This window comes from Chelon labrosus (genome assembly GCF_963514085.1).
Source record: "Chelon labrosus genome assembly, chromosome: 7".
Classification (NCBI taxonomy): domain Eukaryota; kingdom Metazoa; phylum Chordata; class Actinopteri; order Mugiliformes; family Mugilidae; genus Chelon; species Chelon labrosus.
This window is the reverse complement of record NC_140343.1, coordinates 20,984,524-21,003,171: the sequence shown is the minus strand read 5'-3', so window position 1 is coordinate 21,003,171 and position 18,648 is coordinate 20,984,524. Positions and strand designations below refer to the sequence as shown.

General features: G+C 38.9%; 1 protein-coding gene across 1 annotated transcript in view; it reads left to right on the top strand.

Annotated features, from left to right (window-relative positions):
• The window catches only part of gabrg3 (gamma-aminobutyric acid type A receptor subunit gamma3), a gene marked incomplete at its 3' end in the record, with an annotated part of 53,084 nt that extends 35,041 nt beyond the window's left edge, over positions 1-18,043 (top strand). The window contains exons 3-8 of the mRNA XM_084548525.1: positions 227-447; positions 3,889-3,971; positions 8,227-8,364; positions 12,285-12,437; positions 16,306-16,505; positions 17,732-18,043. Of these exons, the coding sequence (XP_084404651.1) occupies positions 227-447; positions 3,889-3,971; positions 8,227-8,364; positions 12,285-12,437; positions 16,306-16,505; positions 17,732-18,043 (1,107 nt within the window). The remainder of the gene's footprint in view (positions 1-226; positions 448-3,888; positions 3,972-8,226; positions 8,365-12,284; positions 12,438-16,305; positions 16,506-17,731) is intronic.
• Between the last annotated feature and the right edge of the window lie 605 nt (positions 18,044-18,648).

The window sequence follows — 18,648 nt, the reverse complement described above, 5'->3', positions numbered from 1 at the left end:
TGAATGATAGATGGCATACAGAGATGTGTTTCTGAAACACATGATCCTCCTTTTTGCTGTCTTCTAAAAAGAAAATCAATACTCTGGAGTTGCTGGTAGCTCCCTTTTTCTCTCCATCATCACACAACAACATTTGTGATCTGTGTTGGGGTTTTTTTTTTTTTTTTTTTATGAAATGACATCAAATGAATGCCCACATAAATAAATTTTGCTTTTATGTTTTTAGGAATACCAAATTGACATCATCTTCGCCCAGACATGGACAGACAGCCGTCTCAGATACAACAGTACAATGAAAATACTGACTTTGAACAGCAATATGGTTGGACTTATTTGGTTACCTGACACCATCTTCAGAAACTCCAAGAATGCAGATTCCCACTGGATTACAATGCCTAACCAACTGCTCAGGATATGGAACGATGGGAAGATACTCTACACCTTAAGGTAAAGACATCAACCCAGATATCTGCTGTGCTGATTTCACGCTGTGGCATGATAAGGGCCCCATAGCATGTTGCTGCTACCGCTATGCTTGGTCTCAGCAGGTGAGCAGTACCTGGTGTTCACCAGATACGATGCTTCTGGTTCCGCCGTAGGAGTTCAATTCTTTATCAGATCAGACCAGAGATTATTTTTTTCAGGCTGTTGGAGTCCTTTAAATCCATTTTGGCATGCCTGCCTAGCTTTTCTACCATACACCCACTCTGAAAAGAGACCACTGGGTTCTTGCCATCCTGACCAAGACCCTTGTTGCTTCAGTTTGTCAGGGCCGACAGCTTTATGAAGAATCCCGGTGGTTCCAAACTACTTCTAATGCAGAATTATTGATAAAAATGTAAAATGATAGCACATCACAAATTTAAAAATCCTTCCGCTTTGAACCTGAAACACGTAGATGTCTTTTGTGACGTGAGCCATATAAATCTGTGTAATGTGAGTACTTTGTGCTGGATTTAAACATTTGAGATGTGCTACCATTTTAATTTTTATTGGAATACACTCCGCAGAAGTTTTTATTGTTGAAGTGCAACCTCTTTCTGAAAAGCAAATATTGACGAGTATAGGTTGATGAGGAAAACTTCAATTTCATCCACCTAACAACATTAAAAGTGAACTCTGAATACTTTCTGAAACGACTATGGTATATAGACAGCAGACTGTTTGCTGGAGTTGGCATAAGAGGTGATGTTAGGTGACCATTCAGCCTGTGGGACTTTCTTCAGAAAGTGGTCACATTGTGTCACATTTTCACCTGAGAGAAATCCAGTCACAATACAAAATGCAAATGTGGTCTGGCTGATGCAATTTGATTCCAATTAGATTCTGCATGCATTTATGTTTTGCATTAGTGCATGTTTTCTCCCTTTCAGTTAGCTGGATACAGGTTGAATAGAGTGTACAAAATAAAATACACTGATTGCAGAAGTTTGTAATATTAGTAATATGTAATATTAGAGTGCTGTTTATTTTAACTTGAAAATGTTCATGAATTTAAGTATAAAGACCGCATTCACTGCACCACTCTTTCTCAATATGGTTTTCAAATCTTGGTGTGATCTGTGCAGTTTGACTATTTAAACTTCTGCTTGGAAATCAAGACAACTTATCAACACATCACTGCATATTTCTTCAAACTTTAGCTGTCCTCCTTACCAAAAAATTTAGGCAGAACCATTTGTGATGCAAACATTGCTCAAACAGAGCAGTACAAAAGCAATTAGCCCCCGTCATCAGCAATTGTAAGTGCAAATTGACTGCTTGAGCATTAAGACCAATTTACTAAGGCAGGCACCCTCTGGCCTTAATCACTCTTTGTAATTGGAGCACTCCACATGCATAAACTGCTCCTTCAGTGATAAGCATCTTCTTGACTGTCCTCTTTCTTTCTCATTCTGCCTTTCTGTTTCAACTCATGTCACATCAAAATTTTTCAACAGGTACGTTTTTTTTTTTTTTTTTAACTTTTCATTTTAGTGCGCTGTATTCCAGCACTGTTACATGTTGTTTTCCTCCTGTTACTCTGTAAAACATGAGTGACCGGGGGCAAATGGAACGATTCACACAGAGCTAATACATTTCCCCAAGAACAAAGAAGTGTCTGCTTTTCAACATGCAAGTCAAGTCACAAACAAAAGCCTGACTCCCTTGTGCAGACCTATTGAATATTCAGAAGCGTGCAGACTTTGAGGAGTAATATCCGCTGATGGCGTGAGAGAAAAGACAGTGAAATGTCTTTTGGTATTAATTGTGCATTGGCTTAGCTGGAGTAAACAGAGATGACATTTCGGGATATCCATGACTCTCCCACATGTATAGTATTGTTACAATCCCATGCCTTAATGAGGATGACAGGTTCTACCAGAACAGTACAAAGATACTTTTTCCGTCTCCTGTTTTCACTCCGTGTATAATTTATACATTTCTTTTTAGTATTTCTCTTGTCTTTTATCTTGCAGCCTATTTATCTGAGGGGGGAAAGCCATTTAAAAAAAATCCTGCTAATTTTTTATGAACATTCTTCCTTTCATGTTGTATTGGTTGATTTTTGTAGCCACAGTCTATTTCATCCTGTTTAAAGAGGTCAGGGCATCCTCGACGCTTCCTTTTTCCCAGCGAGATAAGAAATGTTACTAGCTTGCTTTAACTGGTTTATAATTGAAGGTCAACGACATACTGGCTTCATAATTACACCCCATGGCAGACGGCTTTCTCCCATCATCTGCGTGAGATAATTGCAGCAGACTGTTTCCTATCTGGCGTGTGCAGGGTTTTCTTTGATACATCGTCACCGTTGAGCTGTTCTTCACGTGGAGCCAGAGCAACGGGACTTATCTAGATGTCACGTTCGCTCACCGCAACAACGCCAATCAGTATTTTATGAGTTTCGGGAATCGCGGGCTACTGAGCGCTGTCAAAGACAATTCAGCGCTGCAGGTCCTTGGTTGTCACTGAAGGTTATTGCTCACTGAGATACGGCCTGTCATGTAATGCAGTGAGAACACAATGTGTTAACATGACACAATTATTGGCCTAGGAAAGTCGGTGTTTTCTGCTACTGCATCTTCCATTTCTAAGTACAGGTGTACCAATAAAGTGGTTCCATTTATGATATTAATATGTTCTAGGGCTGCATCCACCTGGGTGGAGTACATACATTATCAGTTCTCTTGATTAACCAACTAATTGTTTGGTCTAAAGAATCTCAGTTAGTAGTGGGAAAAACACTCAAAGACAGTCCAAACACCTAAGATGCTGCACTCAGACACTTCTGGAGCTTTTACTTGAACAATGACAAAGTACTGATTCTTTGAATGCTTGCACATAAGAGTTATATTTAAATGTAACATTTCTCAGCAGTTCATTTTGAGTGTGTATCCTTGAGGCCTACAAAGGTGTTCACTATATTTCATTCCAAATACAACTGTAGAAGAAGAGTGACAACAGTCGACAGGAGCATGTGCGCGAGTGCGCGAGTGCAGAGATGCAAAACAAAACACACATTGAATCTTGAGGCTTAAAAGCTGCACTCATGGTCAGATCTTCATAGAGTGGCTTTCATTTTTTCTCCATCCGCTAACCAAACAACAGACAAGTAGTTTCAGCTTCAACATACACTGCACAGCCCACTGAGCTAGACACTGTGTTGAAGATTTTTCACTTAATTGCTCCTGGAAAACACGCATTTATGTTTTCTCTTCTTACAGGTTACAGGAGTCACTACTTGGAAGCGGCATGTTATACCCTTAATCACGTTAAAATAACAATGCTGCAGTTGGAGACATGATACTTTCAAAGTCTGAACGGTTTAAATTCATACGTTTTGGTTACACGTTAAATGCTATATTGCGGCAGATAAACAATAGGAGCCTCTTCTTTTGTTTGCAGGTTGACGATAAATGCAGAGTGTCAGCTGCAGCTGCACAACTTTCCGATGGACGAACACTCATGTCCACTGATCTTCTCCAGCTGTGAGTACTTCTTGCTCAGTGCAGCACTAGTCTGTTTCTGCTATGTCTATCTGCCTTCAATTTATTGAACATTACCAATGCATAATACAGTATACTACGCTTTTGGGTACAAATTTACTCAACAAACATAAGTGATGATAATACATTTTGGAAGAATTATCTTGTTTTTTCACAAAGCAAACACATGAGCTGGTGTTAGCTGTGCTAAGACCTTTATCAGCACAGATAATGGACCTCCAAGCTTTTTTCTAACTAGCCTAGCTTAGCCCCATTTCTTTAAAGTCTCTTACTGCTCATTTGTCAAAACCTGCACCAAAAAGCAGCCAGCATTCAAGTCATTATGGGGAAGCAGCATGATATACTGTATCCTTAGCCTCTCATTGTCAGGGTGGTTTGCAGCTAGGTAATACTTGAATTACACAACTCAGTAGAAGTTTGCTCTGCAGTGTCTATAAAATGAAAAATAAAGTGCTTTCAAGTGCAAAAACAGTGCAGTGGGGACTGGGAACTGCTCTGTCTGTACATTTTCTAGAAGCAATCTCAAAATCCCAAGTTAATTATTTTATTCTCTAGACATTCTCCTATGATAACAGGTCCATTTAGCTTCATGTCTTAAGGAATCTAAATATAATATCAAAAGATAATTTGGTAGAAGAAAACTCATTTCTGTTTTAATTGATCGCACCTGATTTCAGCCTCAGAGATTCATGTCATGACTGTGAGGGAAAAGCCATGTTTTCTTAAATGACGAGCACTGATATGATTCACATCAGTATGAATGTTATACATACAGTACATATAACTGTATGTTTTTTTAACTGCACCAAGTGATGCCTAAACTAAAAAACTAAAAAAAACTGCAGCTGAAAACTGAAAATTATAAGTTCATAAAAAGTCAACACTTCACAGAAATAATACGGAACACAAATCGCTGACACATTGGAGCCTATAATACAGTGGCTTGCAAAAGTATTCCTACCCCTTGAACTTTTCTACATTTTGTCACATTACGACCACAAACATAAATATATTTTATTGGATTTCACTGTGAAAGACCAACACAAAGTGGCACACAATTGTGAAGTACAAAGAAAATGAAGCATTGATTTAAAATTTTTTTTTTTACAAATAAAAAACTGAAAAGTTTTTTGTGATGTGCAAAAGTATTCAGTCCCCTTTTCTCTGACTGCAGCCAGTTGCCTTCAGAAGTTGCCTGATGATTGCTGAATGATCGAATGTTGACCTAATGACTAAATAGAGTCCACTAAATAGTGTGTGTAGGAATAATAATATATTCAGGTAGTCAGCTAACCTCATTCTTTGGACACATAATGTTGCTGAACCTAGACCTGAGCAACTGCAGCAACCCCAGATCATAGCACTGCCCGCACATGCTTGTACAGTAGGCACTAGGCATGATGGGTGCATCACTTCATCTGCCTCTCTTCTTATCCTGATGCGATGGTTCCCTATCCTTCCAGTTTTTAATAATGCGCTGGACAGTTCTTAACCTAATTTTAGTAGTTTCTACAATCTCCTTAGATGTTTTCTCTGCTTGATGCATGACAATGATTTGACCCTTCTCAAACAGACTAACATCTTTCCCACGACCACAGGATGTGTCTTTAGACATGGTTGTTTAAGAAATGAGAAGCTACTCATTGCATCAGTTGGGGTTAAATAACTTGTTGCCAGCTGAAAGATAATCACCCATGCAGTAATTATCCAATAAAAAAAATCATAAAATTCATATAATTGTTTTCGCAACAGTTTCTTTGTCATTTTCAGGGGACAAAATGTAGAATCTCTGCACACTTTTTCTCATCAAAAGAGTCTGAAAAACAAATCCTTTTGGCTAAAACACTTCTGTTGCCATTTTTGTTGTTTGTTTTTTGTTTTGTCTCCACCAACTCTTCACTCCTGCACTGCACACCGTCTGTTCATGGCTCTTATAGGTGTAGATGTTGGAGTAAGCTGAACCAAAACAGGCTGTAACTAGGAGCAGCACCTTTCATACCAGTGGTCACATAAATAGTCATGTGATCCATTGTTAATGGAACAATTTTCATACTAATTATAACATATTTTTGGCTTAAATGTCAACCTAAATACTCCTCTTGTCCTAACGTGTTATAGTTTTTGAAGCAGAGTATTGTAACTCTCACTAACACAAGGCTGTGGACCGCGGACAATACATGTTTTGGGATGATCAGACTTTCATTTCCAAGTTATTACTGAGAGCTATCCAATTTCCTGCAGTTGTAAATGAGTAGTTTTATTACATGATCCCAGTAATCCATTTTCACTGGATTTCCTGCTGACATTGTCACACTGAGACACTGGCCTATTTTTCTTTTTTAATATATAACTGGCAAAAACAGCCAAATGATTCTGATGCTGCCCCTCTAGCTGCAACGCAACAGAACTGAAAAGGAAAAAAAAACAAAACAGTATAGGTGACAAATGCAATTTGTCGATGTCAGATAATCAGACTTGCAATTTTACACCAGAGTTCAGGGGAAATTATTATAGAAGAGTCTGGGGTGCATCTACTATTAGCCTCAGTGAGAGGCTATTACGAGAAAGAAAATAATAATATGTAGGGGAGTTAAGAGTTTGTCTTTTCAGAACAGATTTCCACAGAAACTTGTCCTACTGGTTCCTCTTATTAAAGCATCGTCTGGTTGTTCTTTATATTTTCTTATTTCCAACAAAATCCCATTAAAGGACTAAAAAGTAAAAGTGTATCTAACATACGCACAATTGAGTGCACATCTCACACCAAAAAGCTCTCCTATTTGTATGTAGACCTGGAAATAATATAATAATTAAATGCTATAGCTCTGACATGTATAATGAAGTTTCTTCGCCATTTCTTGGTCAGCTATCCATCTGAAATAAATGAGTGGGATTGACCATTCTTTGAGGTGAAGGTCAGATTTCCTCCAGTTGTGTCCTTTCACTGAAGCAGAGGGAAAACTCAGGTGGATTTGATCTACCTGACCGGGGCTCAATAATGTAAATCAACATGCAGTCCCACTCACTGTTCACCTTTTATAAATAGGTTCCAGCAGAACATTGCTGTAGTATAAAATCATGGCTGGACTGAATCAAAAGCTCAATCAGGAAGACCAGCATTCCGGACAGGACCAGATCGACCTGTTCATCAATGTTTGTTCACTGAGAGATAGAAAAACAATTCATTACGGATAGAAAATTCCCTAAATAAAGAGCACAAGACTCCACTCAACAGAAGTCATGTCACAAGAAGGCTGTCTAGTAGAGTCTTAGTAGTGTCAGGATCAGGAAGGAAACTGACACTAGGCATATTGTATAGGCATGTGGTCACAGTGGTCGATGACAGGAAAGTCATATTTAATAAAAGTTTAATAATAAATTGTTTTGCTTTAGTTGATCCCCCCACATACATTTTTACACACAAGTACCAGTAGGCAGCCACCAGCTTCAGTGGTTAATGCCTTGCTCAAGAGCACCTCAGCCCTCGACATGGGGCTATTCAAACTAGGTACACATCGGCCCAAATGCCACCTCTCTAACCGCTTCAGCTACTCAGAGAGGTGTAGCAGCAAAAGAAGTGTGTATGTAAGGAGACAGTCAAGAGAGAGAATGATGCCACAGAGTTTACTTCACAATCACAGTCACAACTTTAGACCCGTTTTATTTTCTGAAATGTTGAAGGACTGGTACATACTTAAAGACACCATTAATAGCAAATGTGAGGGCTGTGGTAAATGTTAATGGGATTCATTCATCAGGTATATTTGAAAACAATTAGGCAACAGTTTCCCCCGTGGGTAATGTTTTTGTTAATTGAAATCCTATTGCATTAAGTTGCTATCAGGCAAGATCATAATTTTTTTAGCTTTTCTACTTAAAGTGATTATGTGTCTGTTTAAGGCAGGCTAGGACAACACTAAAGCTGAAATGGAATCATTAACCCATCATTAAACTCACATGATCGATTGTAAACCACTCGCAGGCTCTGTGCGCATCATGTGAAGGTCAGACCCAGCATCAAGATGGATTCAGTGTGCCACTGAACCAAAGCTTTCATTTAATCAACTTTCCTTCTGCGTCTGTCTTCATTCCAGACTGTCTTTTCATTAGTAAGCCTCCACCGCAAGACAAATGTTGCTCTGGATGGCCCTAGGTCCGTGTGCACAAGGTATCCATCATTAGGTTTTGCTATGTAACGCAAAAGGGTCACGCACACACATGCTCTGTGTAATTGCAGATGGATACCCACAAGATGAGATGATTTACAAGTGGAGGAAGAACTCTGTGGAAGCGGCTGACCAAAAGTCGTGGCGTCTGTACCAGTTTGATTTTATGGGCCTGAGAAACACTACAGACATAATCAAGACTACAGCAGGTAAAGAAGCACGAATTGTCCATTTAATATTTGCAAACATGTTTTCATTAAGCTGGAATTGTGTTGATATTAAGAGTCGGCACGTATGAGGCTCTCACTCTGTATCGCTTCATTATCTTTCGCTCACTCATTCGCTGTGCAACAAGTTGTGTCCCATCACCTGCAAATTGTTATTGATGGTTATATTTATGAAACGGAAGTACAGCCAAACAGTTAGGAGAAGAAATTTTGAATATTACATAAATAACACACAAGAAAAAATACCAGCAACAAAATATCAGAAAATCTTGAGTCTAGTGTAGTTATGGCAAGAAATACCAGGGTTTTCGGTGCATGCCACGACTACTAAATGATTTAATTTAATTTACTAGTCAAAAATAACTCTTTGTTAAGCTCTTGTGGAGTCAATTCCATGTTGTTCCCAGAAAGTCTTTTTTAAGCTAAAGAGACAGAACTATTAATCAAACCCTCTTCTGCCCTTTCTAGTTTTACACTGAGCTTTCAAAAACCAGAAGGTTTAACTTCCCAAAACACAACTCCATATCTTCTCTTCTCCATCTGCTGTTGACACAACGGTTTGATTTAGTTTAACACATCTGCAATGAGGGAGGTGGGCCTTTTACTTAAAATTACATCATGTCATCATGTTTGTTTACCCTGTTCAGACCTGGTATTAACATGCACCTTGATTGATCTGATCACAAGTGGAGAGCTTTAAGTACAGGTGTGAAGACAAGAGGCACTGAGGACTCACTAGAGATCCAGTCGCTTAGCCACCATTTGCTGTATGTCTGGGCCACATTCCTTTTATTGTTAAACACATATTTGTCATGAGCACATCGATGGACCTCTTACTCTGCTGATGTCCTGTTGCGCAAGTGGAGTTGTTCCCCTTTCATTCAGACAAAGCACACAACCGCTATTTTCAACGATCGCCTGAAAGGGAAAATCACTGTAAGTGATGTCCGTTCATTACTAAAGAGCCTTTTAAAATATGTTGTTCTTGTAGCTGTTAACAGACTAAACTCATAAATACATCTTAACAAGAATAAACAAATTAAGCTATTGAATATACGTAGGGTGTGTAATTTCACCAACATATGGGCATATGGTTAATTGTTGATGTGATTATGTTGATGTATGTAAAGTAGCCATGTCGAGTTAAGTTATGTATTTCTTCAACAACGGCTGGTGTTTTAATTCAGCTTTATTACTGGAGATATTCTGTCATTAACGCAAACAGCTCAGCAGTGACATTACTCTGTCCGTAAACTTTTATAGAGTTCTGTGCAAGCCCCAAAAATAACGTCAGGGCACACGTTACTTATTTGAGTGAGAGAGACTTAACAGCTCATGCTGTATGTTCAAAAACTTGTATTATATCCTACATCCTACAACGTTAGATCCATTAGAGGTATCAACTGTTTGCACAATGTTCTACTGCATTCAAAATGACAGGGAGCTACTTATGATTAGACCACACAAAGTTCAGGCCTCTTTCATCTTTGCCCATTGTTACCATAGAAACATCAAATGGAGTCTGATTTTACAGCAATGCTTTTTTTGAGCACCTACAATACCAGAAATGTGTCTTGCTAGCAAATGCCTCTAATGTCATATAGTTTGCATCAGCATGTAAAACAGATGCTGTCTTTGCTGTAAGTGAAGGACTTGATATGAGTGGCATGAAAACGTAGGCAAACTGAATGCAGTGGAGAAAGAGTGAATCTATTAGTGCATGAACTGACCACATGGATTTATACATGGATTTAACTGTCAGTGTGTAAAATGACTTCTTGCAACTCACTGACTACCTAAACCAGACATGCTTATAAAACAGTGCAGTAATAATAACTATAAAGGAAGATAAAATTCATTTACAAGGGCCTACCTTAACAGGAGGACGTATGTGATCTGCATAGAGTTGACTCAGCTCTTGTATTTTTGGAAATGCTATACAGTTCTATTCAAAAGTTTTAAGCACTAAAAATAAAAAGTTAATTTTTTTTCTGAAATAAAGTCATGACTTTATGATTTAGTTAACTTTATAGAAAGTGCAGTAAGCAGTAAAATGTTGGTGTAAGCACCATTTGTTTTAAACAGCTCCAGTTCTCCTCAGTGCACTTGGAGACAAGGAACAGGCAGGTAGCCTCAGCCAGCATAGTAGAGAACGTTTAGTCTGTATCAGTGTCTTGTGTCTCTTCATGTAATACCAGACTGAGATCAGGGCTCTGTGACCATGTCTTGTGGGGCTCATGTTCTTCCTGTGGCCGAAGATATTCTGGCTGGATATATGGGCTCGGTGTAATGTAGTAGTATAAATTCCAGATGTCTCCCTGATGATTACATTATGTGACAGATTAAAATCTAAATCTGAAGTGCCTTTGTGCATGATATGAATGCAGGATTTCCCATTAATGTTAACCATTACAGCAAAGTGTGTTACTTAGACACAAATCCAAGATGGGTTTAAAACTTTTTTTAACAAATTTACGAAGACATGCCGAGCTTAAAAGTTCCTAGCAGTTCGTCAGAAGAACTCAATGTGGGAAATTCTGTAACATACAGTGTGACAGGGTGAAAGTTACTGGAAAGAATTGAATAGAGTGTGTGTTTTGCATAATAAGACAAACACAGAAATATATACCAATCAGATATAACATTATGACTACTGACAGGAGACGTAAATAACACTGACCATCTTGTGACAATACAATGTTCTGCTGGGAAACGTTTCCATCTGGCATTCGTGTTGATGTTACTTAGACATGTAGCACCCACCTAGACCAGACCACCACCCCATAGCAATGACACTCCTTGATGGCAGCAGCCATCCCCAGCAGGATGCAGCCTGACACAGACACACACACACACAAAAACGATTTAGGAACAACTCAAAAAACGTGAAAAACAGCACAAGGTGTTGACCTGGCCTCCAAATTCACTAGATCCCAAACTGATCAAGTATCTGTGGGATGCACTGGAACAAGAATGATCCACAGAGGCCCCTCCCCTCAACCCAAAGGCCCCTACTAACGACATCCTCTTACTAAACACCCCAGGACACCCCCAGAAGGCCCATGTCCATTCTCTGATGAGTCACAACTGTTTTGGAGGCACAAGGGAGACCTACACAATATTAGGAAGGTGGTCATAATGTTATACCTGATCGATAAGGCTCAAATTAAAGTGTTCTTTTGTAACTGGTTTAACTAACATCATTATGAGAATGTGTGAAAGTTTAGAAATAATGATCTGACTAATCTTAAATCCCCTGAAACTTTGAGCAAGAGTTTGGTCTCCAAGTTAGGACACCATTAAAAGATGGTCCGAGTGCATACTCAGGGTAGAGAGGGAAGTCCCTGAAATCCACAAATAAACTGGTCTTGTTTTTTTTTTGTTTTTTTAAGCAGGTGGAGAATAGGGCAAAGTCAGAGCATAAAAGTAGAGAGCTCAGAGCAGTTTCTTCTGTTGTCTCCCGGGAGCAGCTTAAGAAGGGTCACTTTTTTGTTTTGGCCTGCTTGCTGAATAAAACCTTTCAAACAGTCTCTGTCTGTCTCCAGATTTTATTTTTTGAGGATTTATAAAAGAACTTTGGACAGGATTAATTACAAATTTTGTAATATATATACACACATATATATATATATATATATATATATATACACACATATATATATATAAGTACTGCAGGGGTATTGCAATACAATAGCTAGTGTAAGTTGTGAACTTCTATTAAACAATAACCAGTGATGCTTTTGTTCTTTCTATACTCTTTAATATAGTTTTATTCATATTGTTTGCAGCTTGACCTTTGACCCGCAAGCTATTTGTGTTCATTACAACAGATGAAACTAAACACGGTGACAGCAGGCATGTCTTTGCGTAAGTCTTACGTTGTGTTGTTTTCACACACACAGGTGACTATGTGGTGATGACGGTGTATTTTGACCTGAGCAGAAGAATGGGCTACTTCACCATCCAGACCTACATCCCCTGCATCCTCACCGTGGTTCTGTCCTGGGTGTCCTTCTGGATCAAAAAGGACGCCACTCCAGCCAGAACGGCTTTAGGTACTGTGTTCAGCAGCTCTGTCTTCAGGACAATGCCAGCAGAGAGGAGAATGCTTTCAGCTAACTGAAAAAAAAAAAAAATAGAAAAACTGATTCAGACATCATCTTAAAGTGCTATTTTTGAGATTTCCATTTGCACATTTTGATAATGTTTTTCTTTGAATATGCTTTTTCTTTATGTGCTATTATCAACACCACATGCATATTTGTTTGTCCATCTGTCTTTTCTGTTGTGTGATTTTTTTTTGTTTTTCTTTTTTTCTGCATGCTCTCTGTTGTTTTACAGTCCTGTGGAGCCTTTTTGTGAAGGTAATTGATTTTGTTCATTTTTTGTCTTTTTCCCTGTGTACAGTTTATTTCTTATTCATGTGTCTGAGTGAGGTTCTGTTTGCCTGAGCCCAAGTCAAGGAAGGAACAAAGAGTTTGACAACAGCAATTTTAAACTAATATATGTGTGCAAGCTTTCCTCATTAGGGTTGTAACAAATCATTTTATTTGGCAGTGAAGGTGTGAGTTTCACTCAGTTCTTATTGGGGATAAATCTCCAGTCTCAAATCTCTGTAAAGCATGTGCATCACTTGCTTGAGAATCAGGAGAAAGATTGAGTATGAGAGATGGGTCTTAGATGTATGGATGCTGATTATAAAGGCATCAGGCAAGACCAGGCCAGTGTAGCAGTAAAGAAAGCCCATTTAGATGTAGAAAGTGATGACTGGTCAGCCTAGGGACACAAACATTACAAGTCAGGTTTTAGCCTTTTCATAGTTTGACTATTAACATGATTCAGATCCAAGTTAATTAAACGATTTGCTTGCTTGGCTTTGGAGTTAGTCCCATCTATTTACACTATATTGCCAAAAGTAATTGCTCATCTGCCTTTACACACATATGAACTCAAGTGACATCTCATTCTTAATCCATAGGGTTTCATATGAGTTCCTTTCACTGGAACTAAGGAGCCAAGCCGAGCTCCTGAAAAACCTCAATCCCCCCTCCACCAAACTCCACACTTGGCACAATGCAGTCGACTTCTGCACACTATGCAGCTCAGCATCCGCTGACCCCGCTCTGTCATTTTCATTGTGGTTGAGTTGCTGTCGTTACCAAACGCTTCCAGTTTGTTATAATACCACTGACAGTAGACTGTGGAATATTTGGTAGCGACTGGACTTGTTGCACAGGTCGCATCGTATAACGGAACCACGCTGGAATTCACTGAGCTCCTGAGAACGACACATTCTTTCACAAATGTTTGTTGAAGCAGTCTGCATGCCAATGTGCTTCATTTTATATACCTGTGGTCCTGGAAGTGGTTGGAACTCCTGAATTCAATTATTTGGATGGGTGAGTGAATACTTTTGGCAATATAGTGTATGGTTGACACATTCTATAAGCAGCTCACAGTCTCATCCACAATTAAAATGTCAAGGAAGACAAATGCCTCTAGTCCCTCGCTTCAAAATTGTTGTTCGCTCTATTGTTTAGAGCAAACTCGGGCAAAGTGCCAGAGCATCAGCAGAAGGCAGGTAAGGGTAATCACTGTGGCAAGCACAGGCTAAAGGAAAAGTGTGTGATGTCCGCCCCGAAATAGATGGGGGGCAGCTTGTTACCATGGGAACATCAGTGAAACGGTAATAGATGTTTTATTTTTTTAAGGCATCTCTTTAAAGCTCTTGGGAGATGGGAGAGAAAAGATGAAGTCATACAGAGGTGCTGAAGATCTTTATGTCTGTCAACCTCAGTAATTCTGAGTTTGTCCCATAAATGTCATGGTCCCTGTCAAAATGAAAATGTTTCGCTTCTACTTTAGTAGCTAAGTGACACTGTTAAAATAGAGATACAGGTACTTTTACAACATTATAAAAGACAAGCATATTGACAGTAATTTAGTTCCAGCAAATCTTAAAGCTGCACAAATCAATGTTATTATATTAGCTATCGATCAAATGACAATGTTTAATATAAAAGGGATCACTTACAGCAGTGGCGGGTTGTGCATTTCCCACCTAGGCCTTCAGTGACCTCCAACCTTATTCAAAACACCTCTTCATATGATCAGTATGATGCCACTGCTATAGAAACCATCAACAACATACGGACATTGCATCATAGATGGGTATCTCATATAGCGAGATGAAAGCCATTACTAAAGCAAGACACTCACTTAGAACAATTCTTCTGCTGTGCACCGGCACATACATCAAATCCAGCAGAAGCATCAGTGTCGACCCAATAAAATGGCAAAAATATACACAAATTATATAAATATAATTAATTTTACTCTGCAGCTCGCAACAGATGAACATGAACTGCTAGCTTGACTGGCTTCGCTCTGACCCTCCAATCAGAGGACGCTGATTGACACTACTGTAGGCCAAAGAGAAGGCCAAAGAATACGAACTTGAAATGTGATTGGTTAAAGGAACAGCGTCATTACAATGTGTTTCAAGCTTCAGCCACCTGCAGTTTTAATTGTGAACAGGCAGATTTCTTTGACTCCGACAACACATGATGGCTGAAATATTATTGGATAAAAGTTCTAATGCAAAGTTACATTGCCAGAAGCCCCGCAGCTGAGAGACAGACAAGCCATAAAATGAAAAGAATGAGCTATTGGGAATAATTTAATAAGATGGGTGGGAAAATCAAAATGTAAGTTAGTGATGTGGATAAAGTTTAAAACTTATTAAAACACACTTTTTGTGTGAAGCATCTTGCATCTTGTCTAAAATGTAAAAATGTCAGTAGGATTTATATTTTTTTACCAGCTATTGAGGCCAGAGAAGTCAAACTATCATATACAAGACCTAAAATCCTAAAGTCTTATTTCATTACTTGTGAATTCATTTTATTCAAATATGCTTAAAATTAAACCACCAGTTTAGTCGTGTCTCTATGTTGAGTAAGAGATAAGGGAGTCTTCCAAAAGGATTAGGATTTAGTTTGTGCTGTTAAAGCCAAACGTGTTAAAGAGATTGTAATTTATGGTGGGTCTGGTTCAAGAGCAGTGTTAGACATGCGTCATGTCATGTAAGTGGGAGTCATCATGAAAAATTAATTTTCTCTGGAAAAAAAAAAAAAAAAACACTACCAAGCAGCAAAAAAACATTGGCAATGAGTTAGCAGAATGATGTAGCTTCCAGGGGAAGTCTTAGAATATTTTTTTTTGCAGAGAGAAAGGACTGCAGATCTTGGATGTTGAACTGGAAACATTTCTCTGTTTGGAACCCAAGCGCTCATATTGTCTCCTGAGTTTAAGCGATCATTAATGATCTTGAGGCAAACACTGCGCAGATCTGTCAATGTTTTAGTTGAGCAAGATCCACTTAGTTTGCTTGATCCTCGTCCTGGTGCTTTTCTGTCAAACTGGCTCAAACTATGATGAGATTTGTCCTTTTTTTTTTTCCTGTTGTTTGTCCACAGTTTTATCATAATCCTGCATTGCTGGCTCAGGTTTCTCTTGAGATTTGAATTTCAATGAGACAAATTAAACAAGTGAAATCATGTGTTACAGTTTAGGCTGTTGGTAAGTGGACACAGTGTGACTACAAACTTCACTCCAGTGAATGTGAAATGTGGATGGAGATTGTAGATTTCCAACACTTCAAAAAACCTTGGATGAGCCCTCTGTCTGCACCTATCTATCACAGCCTATGATTGCCTGTCACCAAAGACTATTGTGACACCTAAAACATGTCCATAGATTCTAGTGGTTTCTTATGGGACACTGATTGGTCACAGCAACTGCTGTTTGGCCACAAGCTCAGAGCTTGAAGCTTGGTAAGATGGATTGTTGCATGATCTTCAATAGTCCAGCTGCCTCACAAAATAATATTGAGATGAGTTTGTCCTTTCTTCTGTCCTTTAGGTATAACCACAGTTCTGACTATGACCACTCTCAGTACTGTGGCCAGGACATCACTACCCAGAGTGTCTTATGTCACCGCCATGGATCTTTTCGTTACTGTTTGCTTCCTGTTTGTCTTTGCTGCTCTGATGGAGTACGCAACGTTAAATTACTACTCGTACAGCGTTCGAAGACCCAGCTGCTTGGAACCTAAAAGATCAGTAAGTTAACCTTGAGTGTGTTATTTTATTGTTTCGACCGACCTGTAAAATATTCTTGCTTCTGACTGAATCATAAAATATAGACAGAGATGGTGACCTTATGTCCTTATGTTCAGGATTACTGTTATTTTACAGAAATAGCTTTTCTCTGATTGAGTCTGCGCTTTAGTTTTCTTATCAAAGGGTTCAAGTGGGGAAAGCGTCCAGGGTTGAGATGATGTGACGCTGCCCTTTATAAGCTGCTTTGATAAGACCGTACTATTTTAAGGGACACTGCATTCGTATGAACCAAGCAGAAGATCCTGAGAACGGTTACCAGAGCTCTCATCTTATGACTTTATTCCAAATAAATATTCACAAACATATGTAGTCTGTTTAACAAAACTGATCTCCTGCTCTTACATGTTACAGTTTTGCAAGAATAAAAGTCGATTAATGTGTTTGAAAGTCATTATGAATTGAGAGGGGAAGATGCAAGCTGCTTGTGAGAACTCTCACTAGGTGTGAGAGGAAAACTCTCAGTACGCCAGAGAGTAGAATTAAGATGTGGTGATATTGTGTACGGGAGAGTACTGGCCAACTTAAAGCACTACTACTGTCACTGTAAACTGTCCTGATACCTAAAATTTACTGATTACAGCCAGTAGTTCCTCACAAGATGCTGATTGGTGGAACCATTGTGGTTTGGCCACAGGCACAAAGCCTGAGTCCAGCAAGACTGATTCCAGGTGCTATCACTCTAAAACTGTCATGTTAAGTAATAAGCCAACTTTACATACCAGTATTAAATCATTCAAAACCCACCTTTACACATGATATTTTCATTGAAATTGTATTGCATTAAAAATGTTGTGTTAGGCCTGTGATAGACTGGCAACCTAGATAATAATAGATAATGGATGGATGAATCAAAGTTAACCTGCGCATGTTTCATAACGTGCTAAGAGACTGTCTAGACTATAAGACTATAAAAATAAGGACATAGAACCAACAATTATATATATATATGTATATATATATATATATATATATATATATAGATAGATAGATAGATATAGATATAGATATATAGATATATAAAACTGAATAGCTGTAAAAATGTTCATGGCTCAACGTTCTGTTAAAGAAGCATACTCTGAGAATACATGGTTGCAAAGTGGAATATATAGAGTCTGCAACTGTGCAACTTCTGGGGAAACAAAAAAAAAAATGTTTTTGGAAAATAGTTGCTAAATCAAAATCTTCTGTATTTTCAGAACTACTCTGTCCTGGACACGAGGCCTCCTCCACACACAGTCATCGCTTTAAACAACTCCATGTACTGGCAGGACTTTGAGGACGCTTGTGTCTATGAGTGCCTGGACGGAAAAGACTGCCAGAGTTTCTTCTGCTGCTTCGAGGAGTGTAAAGGAGGTGGGTGGAGAAAAGGACGCGTCCATATAGATCTACTGGAACTGGACGCATACTCCCGCGTTTTTTTTCCCACCTCCTTCTTGCTGTTCAACATTGTCTACTGGGTAGGCTATCTGTACCTTTAGGTGCCTGTTTGGTTTCAAAAGGAAGACAGAACAGCTTAATACAGGATATTTATTATTAATAAAAGGCAATGCCAAATAAACACCTCCCTGTGGCTTCTGAAGCCGTGACCTGGAGATAAAAGCAGTCAAGAGGACAGTCTGAGTCTGCAGGCCTGTGCCTGGCGGGGACTTCTGCCTCCCTTCTGACGTCAGGTATGAGAATACAAGACTAAAATGATTCCCTACACATGCTGTACGCTGCTGGTCAATACAGGACGGACTGTGCATTAGTGATGGTTTAAAGACAAAGAAGAAGCTTTGCACTTCTATCCCAGCCTCAGTCAGAAGGATGGCTTGTGTTGTAAGGAATGTTATTATCCAGCCATCAGTCAAATCCAGTTGATGAAAATCCAAGGACGTTCAATCCATTCATAGTGCCTTCCTCTGGAGGGGTAGATACTATCTGCGACAATAATCAGGGAATAATAATTTATTGAAATAAACATAGATGAGCCTGGCTTTGACTGATTATGGCTATTCCCATTCAGAGCTATGAGTTACATTTATAAAACAGCCATTATTTGGAACAACCACATGAAGAATCATTAGATTCTAATCACTTCATT